Source organism: Labrus mixtus, chromosome 1 (genome assembly GCF_963584025.1).
Source record: "Labrus mixtus chromosome 1, fLabMix1.1, whole genome shotgun sequence".
In the NCBI taxonomy this organism is placed as follows: domain Eukaryota; kingdom Metazoa; phylum Chordata; class Actinopteri; order Labriformes; family Labridae; genus Labrus; species Labrus mixtus.
This window is the reverse complement of record NC_083612.1, coordinates 22383441-22399866: the sequence shown is the minus strand read 5'-3', so window position 1 is coordinate 22399866 and position 16426 is coordinate 22383441. Positions and strand designations below refer to the sequence as shown.

The window sequence follows — 16426 nt, the reverse complement described above, 5'->3', positions numbered from 1 at the left end:
TAACAGGTCATATACATGCTTCATGAGCATGTGACTTAAACACTGGAGGGGACATTTAGGTGGATGTCATTTAAGTAAAACAAATCTATCTAGAAGCAGTTTTAACAATTCACTTACCAGATATTCCTGTCGTTACAGGAATATGCAGGAATGCATGGAATATGCAGGTTACAGTTACTGCATCTTGTCCCCCTTTCCTTCCACACAGCAGCGGGGTCTCCCTCTATCCAGCCGGTCTGGCTTTGTCGTGTTTTTAACTCGTATGACCCAGTGTGGGAAGTGGGACAGGCAGAAAGTGTGAGGGCTGAACTTGTTGTTAATATTGTTGAAAGGGAGCACAATCCTGACACATTCTATCAATGGTTTATTATTGTAGTGAAAGCTGTGTTTTGCCCCACATGCTGCTCAGCCTCTTTTTTTGAGCTTCCACCCTAAATACAATAAGAGTAAAGCCAATGTAGCCAAATGAGTTATTGAATGGAAGAAATTAAGGGTCACTTTAGTTTGAAGGCCAATAAACGATTTGGCATTGATATGTGAAAAGAAACTGAAAGAAACACTTGGAAGCTGCTGAACCACATGAGGATGCATCAGTCACAAACATGCTGATTTATGAAGAGATAACAAGTTGTTCATTTAGAGTCTGTAGTTGGTGGAGCAGAGGAATTGTGCTTCATTCTACTAAGAGGTATTTCTACTATTTAAAATGGCCTTATATGACTCTTATATAACATCTTCAATGTTTGCAATTATTATTATTGAGTCACTTTCTTATTTTATTTATCTACCCTTTGTTGTCTAAAATCCTAATTTCTTTGGCTAATCCTGAAAACTGAACGGTTTGATTACAGTGGATTTGGTTGTATTGATTCTAAACAGAGCTTCTTGCTCCTTAAACCAAACAAAGCAGTCCAGTGAGACAGGGATGAGGGTGGCTCTGCGGTGACATGAGAAACCGGTCTGACTGGCCTGTCATCATCATAGCAGGGAGGCACCCGTCACCTTTCTAGACGAGCACACCGAGAGTGCCTTTCACATTTGTCACCAAGAAATAATGACTGGGCAGCAGAGAGGGCAGACCTAAGATCTAGCTAAGTGGTCAAATTGAACCTGTTGCTGTTCAAATCTCATCACAACTAAAATCTGCTGTGATAAGTCGTCTCGTGTCATCGCATGTTTCTCTTTTCTATTTCTGCTCTTTTCTGCTATCGTCAAATAAATAATCCACATTTTGGGCACTGGTGGCGCAGTGGTTAGTGTGCACGCCCCATGTATGGAGGCTGTAGTCCTCCAGGCGGGCGTCCCAGGTTCGAATCCGACCTGTGGCTCCTTTCCCGCATGTCATTCTCATCTCTCTCTCTCTCCCCGATTTCCAACTCTATCGACTGACCTGTCTCTCCTATAAAAGCCAAAAAAAAAAAAAAATCCTCATTTTAATTAGCATTGATTTCCTACTCCTGTGTACAGGAGTGTACAGTAACTGACCATACAGTAAATCAGAACGTTGGTACAGCTCTGTAGTAGAACAGTAAAAGAAGTTTGAGACATTTTCTATATTCGTCTACAGGTGTACAAAACATGAAATTGTCAAACCGGTTTCCTGACATTCCACTACAGAAAATCTTGTTTCAAAACAAACTTTTGCAAGTCTGTTGTCTACTGTCTCTGTCATTTGCTGGAAGGGTGTCATCTCAACTGAAACCTGTTATCTGTCAGCGGATTGAGTCTCAATGTTGTCAGTTTTCTTTGTCCCTGTTTCCTCCTCTCGCACAGAAATGTGTTCCTGTCAGCTTCCAGTTCTGTCTTTTCTGCACAACTCTCAGCCCTGAAGTGTCAGAGCCACAGCGCACTCTTCATTCATAAATTGGCGCGAGAAGAGTTTATAGGACACCATGTTTACTCTTCTACTACTACTGCACTGCCAGAAGTACAGATTAACACTGTATGTTCCTGGTACCTATGTTTATAAGGAAATGATGTGGTTCCAAGACACATCAGGCATAACAACTTTAAATCTAGTGACGGGACATTCTGACATTGTGTGGCCCTCCATCAGCAGAGGATAGTGTACGCTCTGATTTAGTGACCTCCATTTATACTTCATTATGTAGTGTGAGAGATACAAAGTGAAAAACTAAGCGCTTGAACAAGAGGCATCTAAAAGACGTCTCAAATGCTCGAGCCTGATTTGTTGTTCCACTAACTGTTGAGTGTCACAGACTCCTGCTCCCTTTGTACTGAGCACCTTGTGTCTCGTTCTGATCTGCAGAGCAGTGCAGCAGTGGGCCGTGAAAAGGCTGAAGTGGAGGCAGCCAAGGGTGCAGTGGAGGGTCAAGCGGGACGGCTGAACCAAGAGGCTGAGCGGCTACGCAGGCGGGCACAGGAGCTGGAAAATGAGGTGGCCAAACTCAACCGCATCATCGATGAGGCCAAGCTACAGGAGAACAGGCTGGGGGACCGAGTCAGCCGGCTGGAGGTGAGGGGTCAAAAGATGTTTGAGTGAGAGGGCCAGCCATAGACGTATCTAGTTTAATCATATATCTTCTTTCTAGTGACTGTTTAGTACATGATAAGGTATACATGTCTTACTTGTTCACCTAACAGAAGGACAAGAAACATTTGGAAGAGTCTTTGGCTGAAATTAGAGAGCAAGAAGAGGAGGTGTCACGTGCCAATCGAGCGTTGACCATCCGATTGGAGGACGTACAGGTGAGATAAGCAGGACTGCACTACGCTGCATGTGGATGAACATGGATGATTTCTCTCTCAAGCAGAGTTTAACATCTTCAAAATTGTGACATCCTTTAGAGAAACTTGACAAAACTGAGCAGTGAACACAAGGAGCTGGAGGAGAGGTTACAAGAGGAGAGGGTTCAGAAGGAGCAGTTTAAGAACATGAAGAATGGCATTGAGGATGAGAGGAGGTTGCTTGACCGTACGGTGGAGAAACTCCAAAGAGAGGTGGGTGTCATTTCAGTTTGTAGCACATACACTATGATCCCAGAGAACACAGCATGGGTCAATGTGGTCACGAGTGGCTGCTTTCATTTGAGTAAAGTACAATCAGTCATCAATCTTTTGGTCGATCTTCTTACTGATTTTTTACTGATAAATTGTTGCATAAAAATCTAATGTTATAGTCTATCAGGTATATATACAGGAGCAAATCATTTTACTTTAAAAGACTACTACTTAATATATATAGATATCTCACATTATTTTCTATTTCCTGCCTGTCCTCTCTCTCAACATGTCTGCAGATGAATGATATTGTGGACGCGTCCCAATCATCCACTCGGGAGCTGCAGGAGCAGATTGACATTTATAAAGAGAAGAACCGTCGGGAGCTTACGGATCTGCAGAGACTTCTGAAGGAGCGAGGCCAGGAGCTGGAGAAGTACCTGCTTGCCACCAAAGCTCTACAAGACGAGGTACAACTGGCCATGTTGGCCCTAATATAATGGAACGGTCATAGATTTGAATACTTTCATGGTGAGTGGTGGAATCACAGCCTTCATTAGGCAGCCTGACTGAGTCCTGGGCAGGACAGCAGATGAGGCGCCATTGTTATGACTCAGTTCAACCCCTCCCTCAAATCATCCTCTGCTTTCAGAGAGTGATGTCACCGCTTAGGCATTTCTGCCATTTTCCTCACACCCAAAACACAAAATTAAAGTAGTTGACAAGAATAAAGCCATAGAAAGCAACTCTCTCGGTTTCAAAAGTTCTGTTTCATTGACAGAGTCACAATAACAAGAGACATTTTAATCATTCCATTACTTAGAGTAATGTGGAAACCAATGACTAATAAGCATTGTTTACATTCACACAATTCAACAGAAAACACTTGGCAGCACTTTGAAAGTGAATTGTGTTTTTTGTTCAAGAAGGACTGAGTGAATATTAAAAGGCTAAGATGGCAGCATGTCGTTTAATGTATCAAACATTTATTTAACAAGGTGGGGCTGTTGAATATTGTTTGACCAGTGACCACAACAAACACATTTTTATACCCAGCGAGAGCATTATACTTGAAGTTGTTTCCATAAGTACACTTCAGTGTTCCAAATTTGCTAAATGCATGAATCTCAACAGGGTAATGTCTCAAATCACACAAAACAAGTTGTTCTTACCTAAAATAAGAATTGCAACATTTGTTTCCTGCTTCCTCCTTTCTCCTCATCTTTCTGAACTGTAACCACAGTAACAGAGTGTTATTGCAGACACTTGACCAAGATTGTCTTGGCTGTTGCTCGCTTACGTGACTTGTTTTAATTTGACTTTAAATAAACAGAAATGAACAAGTGTTTCTTTAAGACCACTTGTGGGTTTGATTTGATTTGTAAAAAAAAACAAAGCTCCTAAAAGACGTTTGCAAGTCTTTTATAAAAATGTAACAACATCCATCATGTTTTTAGACCTTCATAAAAACAACAATGTACCCTGACTCTAAGCTGTCAACAACTTTATCTTTGTTTTTAATAAAACTCCACTGGGTGCATTTTTAATGGAGCACTTGGCAGGCTGTGCCCTGATGTAAACTCTGTAGGCCTTCCAGCAAAGAACAAAGAAGAATATTGACATTTTCTTCTCCTTGAACTTTTTACTTTCAGCCTCTATTTAACATACGTACAACATTCTGCCACTCCTTTTGATTTGGATGTCCCTGATGTTTTTAGCACTACATGTGCTTGTAAGTGAAGTTTACATGCGAAGACAAGGACAGCATATTTCTTTCCTATCTCTATCCGTGCTGAACAGGAAGTGGAGGATGTCAGTGTAGTGATATCATTGTTGTGAAAGCTGTGCTGGCAGGATGCACATCCTCCAGATCTTCCACCTCTCCGGAGGAGCTGAAAGTTCTGCACCAGGCCTTAGTGTGTCCACTTTTCCAGCTGCTCTCGAATGTATCTCCACCCATTTAAACTTGGCAGAATAAAACTGAAATGACAAGTGTAGGCTGAATAAGTGTTTCTCCTATGAAAGCATTTTTCATAACCTGGCCAAAAGGCAGCCTAAAAACATCACGGTCCACTCCCCAGTTGTAGCTTTCAGGGATGCTTGATTGTCCCATTACACCAATTACAGAGTCTATGGATGCAAAGCTTTAGCTCCATCACTTAAATTAAGTCTTACTTAAGTACTTACATGATAAAATATGGAACACTCCTGTGCTAATGGCCAAATATTTGTTCTGGTTAACAAATAAGTGTAGGTGATGAATTCTCCTTGTCCTGCATAGAGCAGTGGGGACAGTTTTCCAGCTGTGGGGGTGCTGCTGCTGCTGAAAGCACACAGGGGAAAACTAAAGCTGCACTGAATCATTAGTCACTCAGGGGAACCACCGAATAATTTCCCTAAACAACAACTTAATAGTTAATCATCGCTGCAGCAGTAATACTTAATAAGGTGAAATAAGTCATATCTAACAGGCAGGAAAACCCAGATCAGGAGGGCAGATCTTCTTACTTTCTGTATTTATAACATGCTGAGGGTCATTTAAGAGACCCTGAACCTGTGAAAGACCAGTTTTACTCATGAAGACATGACATGTTGTCTTTTAAAAGATGTGGTTTAAACATTTATACACAACAGTTAAATCAGGCGGCAATAAGCAGTGATGTTTCAGTATTTTTAAGATGTTAAGTGCTGTGTATTTTTTTTCTTAAGCTGTCACATCGGGAGGAGGACCTGCGGCAGTGTGAGAGGGAACGAGACGACGCTGTGCTCAGGGAGAAGACGCTGGAGAGAAAGGTTCAAGACCTGGAGGTGGAAGTAGAGACAAAGGCCAACATTAAAGAAGACAAAACTCGTCATCTAAAGCTCATGGAGGTACAGAATTAGGTCAAATCAAACCAGTAGTATACGTCTTGTCATTAGTTGATGAGTTAATGTCCGATCCTTATCCCCCCTCGACTTTTGTGATTAATGTATTTGTAGAAACTGGTTCATAAAGCAGGTATAGCTGTAAATGTTATTACTTGGTTTTGCAGGACAGGATTGCTCAGCTGGAGTTGGACCTGGATGAGGAGCGTCAGGGTGGAGACCAGCTGATGGACAGGATAGACCGAGGACGAGAGCAGGTACAACACACACACTCTCACACCCATATGCTCAACACATTCTCATTATCAGCGCTCACCTGTGTCAGTAACCTTCTGTCCATGTTCCCTTTAGTTCACACAGACGTGTCTCTTGTTCCATCTCAACCTGTAAATGATATTCAGATCTCCTGTTGCTCTGTCCTCCACCTCTAACTGCATGAATCACTCATCTCCGACTGAAACCTCCAAAAAAAACAATATCAGGTCTCCGATATAATCCGAAAACATTCCCTGTAAATAAAGCGGACAGGTTATTGCTTTGTAAGATGATCTTGCATTATCATTCAGCTTGGAGGCCAGCCAGCGAGGTCTGAGAGCGTCTATCCCATTTTCATGCATCAGCCACAAAAGAACCTTCTTAATGCAGCGTCCGAGCCAAAAAATGCAAGCTGCCAAATGTCTCAAGTTTTCAGGTTGTGGAGTTCACTTGGAAATGTCGCTCAGTAACTTCATGTTGAGAACAAATCCAGCTCTTGTGCTTAAAGTCAGTTTTTATATCCTTGCACGAATGTGCTCTAGTTTTCCTTCGTCCCCGATCGAGCTGCTGACGGAGGCACTGAGAAGTTAGATTTAGATAAAGTATGTGTACTCTAAGGATTGTTGTTTGTTTGTGGGAAAGTGGTATCTAATCGAAGGGAGGATGTTGGTTCTGGTGTTTCTAAAATAACGCTCTGCTATTGCAAATCCTATTTATTTTATGGTGATGTTTCTGTCCTTTGGACCTCAAAATAAAGGAGTTAAAGACAGTCCTGTAAGATCTGGCCTTGTTACAGGTTCCTCTCGGTCTAAAACTGACACAGATTCAAAGGTTGTGACTGAAATTTGAAATAAATGTGTGTAGCGACATCAAGAGAGGCTTAGTGTGACTGAGTAGAGTATTTAAATCTCCTTAAATGGTTTCCCTTTTAAAAAATTCCTGGCGGCTAGAAAAGAGTGGCATTGTGACAAAGTGGCATTGGTTCGGCATGAGGCTGAGGTCGGTCGTCAAGGCAACACTCGAGCTTTGTGTAGTCGGAGCGGAGTAGGTTGAGAGCTGGTGGTGTGTGTGCTCTAGTGTCTGTGGGGAAGAAGAGGAGGGTAGGGGGATGTATGGCTATGGGGTGAAGGGCTGGTGGTGGGGATGCAGCAGAGGCAGCAGGAAGAACACCTGCGTCTCTCCTGGCACCAGGTGCTCCTCTCCTGTCTAAATGAGAGTAATCTCTCCTCCTCTCTCCCGCCGTCTCTCACAAAGCAGATTAGTTTCGCTGTATGTTCCAGTCTGCTGATTCAGCTCCCTCAAGCACTGCGCCGGGTGCACCAGTTATAGAGGCCATCGTTCATCAGAGCAGCACACTGTCACACACTAATTGGCATAAAATATCACCAATTCTGAGCTCCCCTTTCAAAGAAAGAACCATCACTGCTGTATCGATTAAGTTTTCATCCCTCTCCCCTCTTTTGAACTGGGCTATCACTGAACACTCATGTTCGTGCAGAAGGGCTCCTCTGAGTTGATTTAGTTTTCAGTGAGAGAAAATATGACAGCGTCATATAAGTACTAAAGGAACGTGTAGAGTCTGATTAGAGGATCCATAACCATGTCATTTCTGTCCCTTCAAACATAAGGCTGTTGTCATTGCTGAGCAAAGACATAACCCTTTGTTAAACACAGCTCTACTTTTTACATTTTATTTTTTATATTAACAAGATAAAGTGCATTCATTTGTGGGCCAGGCTATTTATATTTTTTTTATGCTGAGCTAAGCTAACTATCAGTAAAATGTTAGCATTGTATTTTTTGTTCATATGTGAAAGCAGTGTTGATCTTTTATCAAAAAGTGCAAAAAAAAAAAGTTTAAATGTAAAAAATAAATAAAAAAATTGGGGGGCTTTTTGTACCTTTTATTTGAGCGACAGGACATTAAATATAGTAATGGGGGAGAGAGAGAGAGAGTGGGCAATGACATTTTGGAAAGTAGTTCCAGGTTGTATTTAAACCGGGGCCACTCTTTTCGAGAACTACATCCTCTGTACACGGGGGGTGCAAACCAACCACGCATCCAATGGCGCCTCTGATGTCAATTTTTTTCTTTGACAATTGAAAATAAGCCCTCACATCATGCAAAAATGTTTTCAAGATTAAAAGCAAATTTGAGGTAAGAGACCTGAAGCACACTTAAACCGTTGCTATGTTCAATATAGGTATTTATTACAACAACCCAGTGTCACCGAGAGTTGACAATTTAGAAGTGTAATGCAGACAAACTAGAAAATCCAGCTCACCAATTAACTGAGGCCCTTCTCAGCATTATCTCCTCTTAGATTTTGACTCACTGACTGTGCAGTGGTTTCTGCTGTGTGTGTGAGACTCAGACAGTGTCTGATAATAAATGTCATCAGACTGTGTAGCAGTGACAGTGTCTGGACTCGGTTTGACAGGTGGAGCAGATGAGGAATGAACTCCTGCAGGAGAGGGCTAGCAGACAGGACCTGGAGTGTGACAAGATGGCTCTGGAGAGACAGGTACACACTCTCCTGTCGGCAGGAAAACAACTACACACTGTTGTCCTGTAAAGTCAGAACAAAGCCACAACTCATTTCATTCATATGTCTTTCATTGTTTTCATTAACAAATACATTTTTAGTTCATGTTTTTTTTCTGTTAGCTGATGTGTAATTATTGCATAAACATACATGCCCAGAAAGGTACCTCATTACTTCTCTGTTTGTGTCCTTTCCAGAACAAAGATCTGAAGGGCAGAGTGGCTCATCTCGAGGGCTCCCAGAAGTCCAACAAAGAGGGCATGGTAGCCCAGCTGGAGGATCGCATACAGGAGCTGGAGGAGAGGCTGGAAGGAGAGGAAAGGTGAGATAAAGACCTCAACAGGGAATAGTTAGAGAGGAGGTGTGCTGTGTTTAAAGTGATGGAGGAGTAAAGCTTTAAGAGAAAGTGACACTTTAAACCTGAACACTGATAGATTTAGGTGCAGGATGTACTTTTGTTCATATCCAAACTAGCTAATGGTTTAAGTTTTATTGTCCAGTTAGTCATGACATTTTGAATCATTTTAAGTCAGTTGTGATTATTCTCTCATGTATAAGAGTTGCCTGATTTTGAATGATTAGACCAGCATTTTAATCCTAGAGTACAAAGATTCCTGCAGGTCAGAATGATGTGCTACATGACATGTACGAAGACGCATCATGCTGCGTGTGTTTTAGGGAGCGTGCCAACCTGCAGCTAGTGAACCGAAGACTGGAGAGGAAGGTGAAAGAAATGATGATGCAAACTGAAGAAGAGCATAACTCAATGCAAGACCAAAAGGACCAAGTATGTTAAACACACTCTGATTATAGTATTTTTTTTTTCTCACTACAGACCTTGTATTAAATAAATGAACAACTGGCAGCCTTATTGTGAAAATATTTGTCGATTGTTGTTGAACCCTTTTTAACCCGTTGCATGTTTCTTCTTCTTATAGTTGAATCTGCGTCTGAAGGCCTTGAAGCGGCAGATGGATGAGGCCGAGGAGGAGATCGACCGACTGGAGCACAGCAAGAAGAAGCTGCAGAGAGACCTGGACGAGCAGCAGGAGGCCAACGACCAGCTCCAGAGCCAGGTCAAAACTCTGCGAAGTGAAATGAGGTAAACTCAGTTAACTGCTTTGCAATACCCTTCTAGTGTTGCAAATTTGCTGTGTGTAGCATCTGCTATAAACACTGTGATACTTGCATTGAATTGCTGTTTTCAGTTCGTCTATGCATATTGTATCTGTCCCTATCAGATAAACTATAAATATATAAATACTTACAGACAGAGCAATGATTAAACATAAGAAAAGAAGGCCTAGTAATAATGTACAAACATATTTAAAGTTCAATTAATCCTCTGTCTTCGTGTCAAGGCGAAAGAGCAACTCTGCTCCGCTGCTCAGCAATCTGCACGATGACGCCGACGACGATGATGACATTAGCACGGACGGCGAGACTTACTTCAGCTCATCCTCCGGCTACAAGCGCTCCTCGAGTCAGGACAACATGTTGTCAACACTCACTCTGTAAAAAGAACCCTGAGGCCCAGGATAAGATGCTTATATGCATCACTGTGGGACATAACAGCTGGAGATCATGCCAAGTACTTTTACACAAAACTGTAGATATTTCACCATGACATGTTAATATTCAAAACATTTACAGGTAAGTGAGTACTTTACTGTTTGAAGATCCATACTACCACAGAGTTCACAGAACTCTCCGGGATATTAATCCGGCCGCCATCTTGATGTTCTTAAATTCACTCAGTATTAATTGAGCTGCAGCTCTAAGATGTATGGATGAATGAATCGATAAATGGCGCTTTAAGCCTTTCCTCATGAAATCAAATGTAAATACTGTTTAATTTTGTAATAATTACATTCCTATTTGAAGTCTTACCTGTGTAAAAAAAAAAAAAGTCACTTGTGCTCTGAATCTTCCTTTGTTAACAATCACTCTCGAGTTATTTAAGTCACATTCTTACTATGGTAAACTTGAAAAACCATTCCTGCCTTTGTGAACAAAATGAGGTTATTTACCTGACTTTGTTATGCTTATCAAACATGTTAATTTTACACACAGTATATAAATAATTATTTTGTATCACTTATTAAACTCAAATATATACTTTTTTAATGAACGAAGATCAAATCCGAATATATGAAGTGAGGAGTGCTAGGATGTTAGTTTTTTATTTATTCATGGTTGAAAATATACAATCCTGGCTCAGTGAGTGTTTAGGGACCAGTGAATGAGGGACTTTGTACACATCATTTTTTACAGTTTTTTTATGGATGATAAACTGGCATTAGTTCTAATTTTATCACAAATAATGGTCACATCACAGTATTGCTTTATAAGACATCTCCTGGAAGAGGCTGCTTCATGCAATCACATCCCTAAATTAACATTTTTTTCTGTGATTAATGATTCTGCATCAAACTTTTAATAGTTACAGCACTGAACGAAGCCCTATACATCAAAACAATTTCATCACAATACAGTTATTAAACTGCAAACACTTTTATTTAACGTCAATATCTGGTATCGTTTCTTCTTAATGGGATGGCTAATGGCAAACATCTTGCTTTGTTAATCTCGTACATTTGTATTTAAATTCCTCCAGTGTGTACATGAAGCCTTCCAGTGCCTGTGAAAGAAACATTTGGGCCTCCGCTATCTGTCCTCCAAGTTTATGAGGGAAATTCTTCAGATGAGATAAATTGACAAATTGATGTTTTCTACACTGTGATGATTTGCACTCTCTGTTTTCTCTGTGTTGAATATCTTGTTCTGATATCTTTGGAGGGAAAGTGTATCGAGACAACTGTCTACCACTACCTCTCTGTACACATTTGTTTGTTTATAAATTCTGCTGACACTCAAATAAATTTACTTCCAGTTACTCTCACATGGTTATCCTTATTGAATTTTTTTTCCAGATATAAAAATCCTGTTAAATACTTTAATATATAAAAAAATGTGTATTTTCTATTAGGGATTTATATTCTTCTCTAATGGGTTTGGCATTTCAAATGAGCCAAGGCTATAAATGTTGTCTTGTGTAGCATTGGTTCACTCGCTTTCATAGATGTATTACATTAAATATAAATGTTTTTCCAAAACCTTCAAATGGTTAAAGATCTGAAAATGACATCTTAACCTTTAGCCTACATTTGTAAATATTAATTATAAGACAAGAATGAATGATTAGAATAGATCTGCAGTGACAGAAAATGTAACGCTTGGATTGGTTCAAGATGTCCATATGAATAATTTCTTGCATGAAATAGTGACTTTCACTGTATGTAGAAAGTGAAAATGTATGCCTGCACAGGGTTTTATTATCACAGCTCACTATGAGTAGCTATTCTATATTCAACTACAAGAAAGTTGCGAGTTATTGACGGCTTCGGGGAGCTTAATTGGGTTCTGGAGATGTTTTGAAGGGGCCCAAAATACCTGAATGGCCCCACGGTGAATGTTGTTTGAATCCAAGGTATCAAAATAAACCCTTCAACATGCAGAGCAGTTATTACAGTGTTTTAAATCACATGTATTGAAATGTGTGCAGCGTTTAAAAATGATTGAGGTGGAGTTGCTTATCAAATAAAAACTTAAAAGATATACATTAACCAAAACTGCAATGGCAGACTTTTTGATTACTTTAGGAAAATAAGACTGATGACTCAATAATGGACAGAAATTGATTCCTAAGATGAAGAACTTTGCAACTTTTGCACTTTACAAAATGTGACAGTTTAAAGTTACTCAGCTGTCAGATTAATGTAGTGGACTAAGAAGTAACTGGGCTGAATACAGAAAAATACTTTAACTAAAGGACAAGGCAAATATGCACTCAAACACCATTCTTACATACTTTTGCCTGAGATGATCTGATCCATATTGTGCCTAATGATCAGATAAAATCTGTGTGGAGTCAGAGCAGCTGTGTCAACAGCAGCTCTTTATCTTTCATTTCGTGCTCAGCCGGGTCACTATTTTTCCTGCTGGAACGGATGAAGCATATATGACCTGTGTTTGGGCCTGATCACCTTTAGTGCACAGCTTTGACCTCCTTCAGTCCCAGGGGAAGAATAGACTGATTCCTGGTGCAGTGCTTGAGCACACAGAGAGAATATGTTAAAGATTTTCTCGGTCTGACTTCAGCAGAATGAAAAGTTGAATAGAGAGGTCTTTCCCACTCTCTCTGCTTGACGGTCTATTGTTGGCAGGTCATGACCTTCATTTGTTGCTAATCTGTGTGCAACAAACAAATCAACCCTTGGAGTGCGTTATCTCCCTCTCTCTTGTGTCAAACCATGCAGTAAACTGATCTGTGCTGCTGGCTGGAGGGCTCCAAAGGAAACTTGCATATGCTTAACAAGGTGATCATTCCTGAGATTCCTTCATGTGCTTGAGTGACTTCAGTCAGAGTGAGCTCTGGCAGATAAAGAGGTAGAAGACTGAAAGAGGGAAATGTGACGGTGAAGATTCAAAGTTAAAAGCTGCTCCTGTTCACACGGAGATCTCTATTTCAATGATCTAAACATACAAGTTTTACAAGTCTTACAATGGTTAACAAACTTCTCTCTGTAGAACAACAAATAAATCATTGTGATTCTATTTTGAAAATGTTTGCAGTGCCATGCTGCCCCCTAGCTGTAATAATGATATATGTTTTCAAATTTACAAGACCAGATAGACAGATGGAGAAAGATTAGATAAAAAGAGATATAAACATATTTTGTTAATACACTGATGAATATAAGTTTATATACGTTTTGTGAGTTTTAATTAGTGCATAAATCGTCTCTGCTATTTTAAAATAAACATTTCTGTAGGGAAATATGTGTTATTTATGTGTTTTGTTACTTCCTGCAGGAATTAGTATTAATAATGAAGTGGTGGACAGTTACTGTAAATGGTTTTTAACTGGGAATTGTGGCTGGTTTCCATCACCAAACTGAGATGTCAAACCTCTGCAGACCCCAGGGGGACAGAAAGGGGGAGACCTCCCACTCAAACGAGTAACTCCACAATATTTGGAATCTCAATTTGGAAGAGCTTCCTATTGTTAATAAAATACAACGTTTCAAGAAAAGAAGAGTAATTCTCTCAATTCAAAGGTAATATTTATAAATGTTATTTATAGATCAACACTCACAGAGGTTATTGTTTTGATCGATACTCAGGTTCTGTACAGCGTTTACGTGTGTATGACGCCTCAGGCAGTGAATACCTCAGAGCAGCAGGACAAACCTGCTTTCAGGGCTTGTTTGTTTGGAGTCAAAGTCAGTCATGTGTCTGAAGTCAATCATGATCAACAAGTAGTTTTTATATTAAAGCAACATGTTTTTTACACAATGAATTCAGTCTCTAAAAGGTTGAAGAATAACTTTTTGTTGAGAATTGAAATCAGACATGTGAAACATTTCTCTACTTATATTGGCGTCATACATTTCAGTTTCTTCTTCACACCAAGCCAAGCCTGCAGATGATCTGATTAATCAGTACAACTGTTTTCATTTCATTATAATGATGTCTTGGTCAACATTATAACTGTATCAGTTATCTGAGGCCTGAGCTATAAAAGTGATTACAGAGAGGGTGAGTCAGATACGGTCCATAAAGCTTCTTTCGTTTTATTCTATTTGAGTCTTCTATTTGAAAAACTCTTATTTTCTGTACTTCTTCCTTTGTTAAATTTTTCTCCAATTTTTAAAAACGGTCTTCATTTTGTGCAAAAAAGTGAATTCTGCCAAAGACAACAATGCTTTAGAAACACAATTCATGTGTAAATCTTTAAAAAATGATTTTTAGACAAAATTCCTAATTCTTAGTTACAATCCCTCAACTTTTCTGAATGAAAAACGTATTTGTGGCAACACAAAGGCAACTTTTTCATGTCAACTTCACCTAAGAAAAAGGTATTTGAAAAGAGGATCTCCGCACGATAACTCTTTCTGTGTATTTATGGACTTATGTTAATGTGATGCTGACTGTTGACTCTCCCACAAAGATTGACCAAAGTTTGAGATTTTGAAAGCAGCTTTGATATGTGACAGGAAGGTTTACTTCTTTTGTCCTCTGCCAGGTTGCCCCACATGTGAAAACAGTGCAGCTTTGTGGAGCTGTGTCATTTCATCACAGGCAGCACATTCATCTGTCAACAGCCATGATGGTCCTTTTCTGTCCAACACTATCTACATGTCAAGTCAACCTGAGTTCTTCAGCTGCAGAGATATTGAGCAGCTTTTGTTTTTAGTTTCAACAGCAAAATACTTCACAAGCAACGTCTGTCAAACAGGAAATATAAAGCTGGGGCCTGTATCCTACAATTTACCCAAAGCGACGTATGTCAGAGGTTTTTGTGATATACAGTGCATTTTTATCAAATGGAGGTTCAGATGCCATGAAATAGCGAACAAACATTTTTTAATTATACTGTATACTTGAGCAGATGTACAAAATCTACGTATACAAATGCAGTAGTTCTTGTTACTCTGACCCCTTGGGACTAATCCATCTCTGATTAAGTATCTGTTCACAGATCTATCTGGATACGATCACAACAGGAAGTGAATGCGATCTGTTTATAGGAGAGGCTTTCCACATTGATTTAACATTTTTGACCGAGGTCTGGCCGAGCAACCGGTTCCATGATTACAGAGGTAAAAAAACCGAAAAACACAGTTTGTTTGACGTGTGGTGAATAATTAACTCCTCAGTCCTGAAGAAATACCTGTTATCTGATAGATGCTGACAATTTTTCCTTTTTATTCATATGTCCACTGACGTACGTATTATGACATTAGCTAACATCAGATCTTTGTTGAACAGGCTCTACTTGGCAGCTTCTACTTTTTAACTTGATTCTCCTCTGTGACTGCGTGTCTCTAGTTTCTAGAGTTCTAGTTTAAGGGAGTTATTGCAGGCCATAAATGAGAGGAGTGTGATCCTGGTGTCAGGAAGAATGTCTGTGTCCTTCAAGATTTCTGACAGGACGGTGAAGGATTTAAAGTGAAAATGAGTACAAATGATCTTCTGAGTCAAAATAACTGTGTTGTTGTTAGACCGATGGTAACAATCACATTAAAAAATAATGGTTTTAGTGTTGTCTTCCTTTTCATCATGATCCTCTAACACTGCATCAATAATTCAACGACTAGGATCGCCTGTACAAGACACCTCACGCACCTTCAGTATTAAACAGTTTCTAAATCCATTTAATGTGAAGTCACAGCAGCAGGAGTCAGAAAGAACTTATAGATATATCAATAAATTATCCTGCATTCAAGTTCATGTTAGAGTGTTAGAAGTAAATAGTTCTGAAAGTATCAAGAGAAATGCACTTGCACTATTCACCACTGCACTGTTTCATAGTTAGTCATGTAAATATTAGTATTTTCTTATTATGTTTATTGTTGATATTTAATGTTGTACCTGTACATATGAGAGCACAGTTCACCGAAGTTAAATTCCTTGTGTGTGTAAACATACCTGGCCAATAAATCTGATTCTGATTCTGAGAAATGTTTTCATTATGTAGAACAACTGTATCTAATTATCCATTTTACTAAACACTTTGATAGAGAGCACCTCTTCAGTATTTTACTAAAGTTAAAGTAACGCATTCTGGCCATTTCATCAATCATGTTTCATGTCTGCCTTGTGCCCTCCATGAATCCAGTGAGGAACAGGATGTCCTGCTGTTAAAAAAGGCCTGCAGGAGCGAGAAGGTGATTGGCTTAAATAGTCACGTACTTATAAACATAGACTTTAGTTTTACATCGTTATTTAGATGG

The 16426-nt window shown here is 39.7% G+C and overlaps 1 protein-coding gene across 2 annotated transcripts in view; it reads left to right on the top strand.

Annotated features, from left to right (window-relative positions):
• Positions 1–11529, top strand: part of cgnl1 (cingulin-like 1) — a 29986-nt gene extending 18457 nt beyond the window's left edge. For both annotated transcript variants that reach the window (XM_061038585.1, XM_061038576.1), the window contains exons 9-19: positions 2270–2476; positions 2605–2709; positions 2809–2961; positions 3261–3431; positions 5671–5832; positions 5994–6083; positions 8523–8606; positions 8825–8949; positions 9306–9414; positions 9566–9729; positions 9989–11529. In XM_061038585.1, coding sequence (XP_060894568.1) covers positions 2270–2476; positions 2605–2709; positions 2809–2961; positions 3261–3431; positions 5671–5832; positions 5994–6083; positions 8523–8606; positions 8825–8949; positions 9306–9414; positions 9566–9729; positions 9989–10145 — 1527 coding nt within the window. In that variant the 3' untranslated portion in view covers positions 10146–11529. The remainder of the gene's footprint in view (positions 1–2269; positions 2477–2604; positions 2710–2808; positions 2962–3260; positions 3432–5670; positions 5833–5993; positions 6084–8522; positions 8607–8824; positions 8950–9305; positions 9415–9565; positions 9730–9988) is intronic.
• Positions 11530–16426: the final 4897 nt, after the last annotated feature.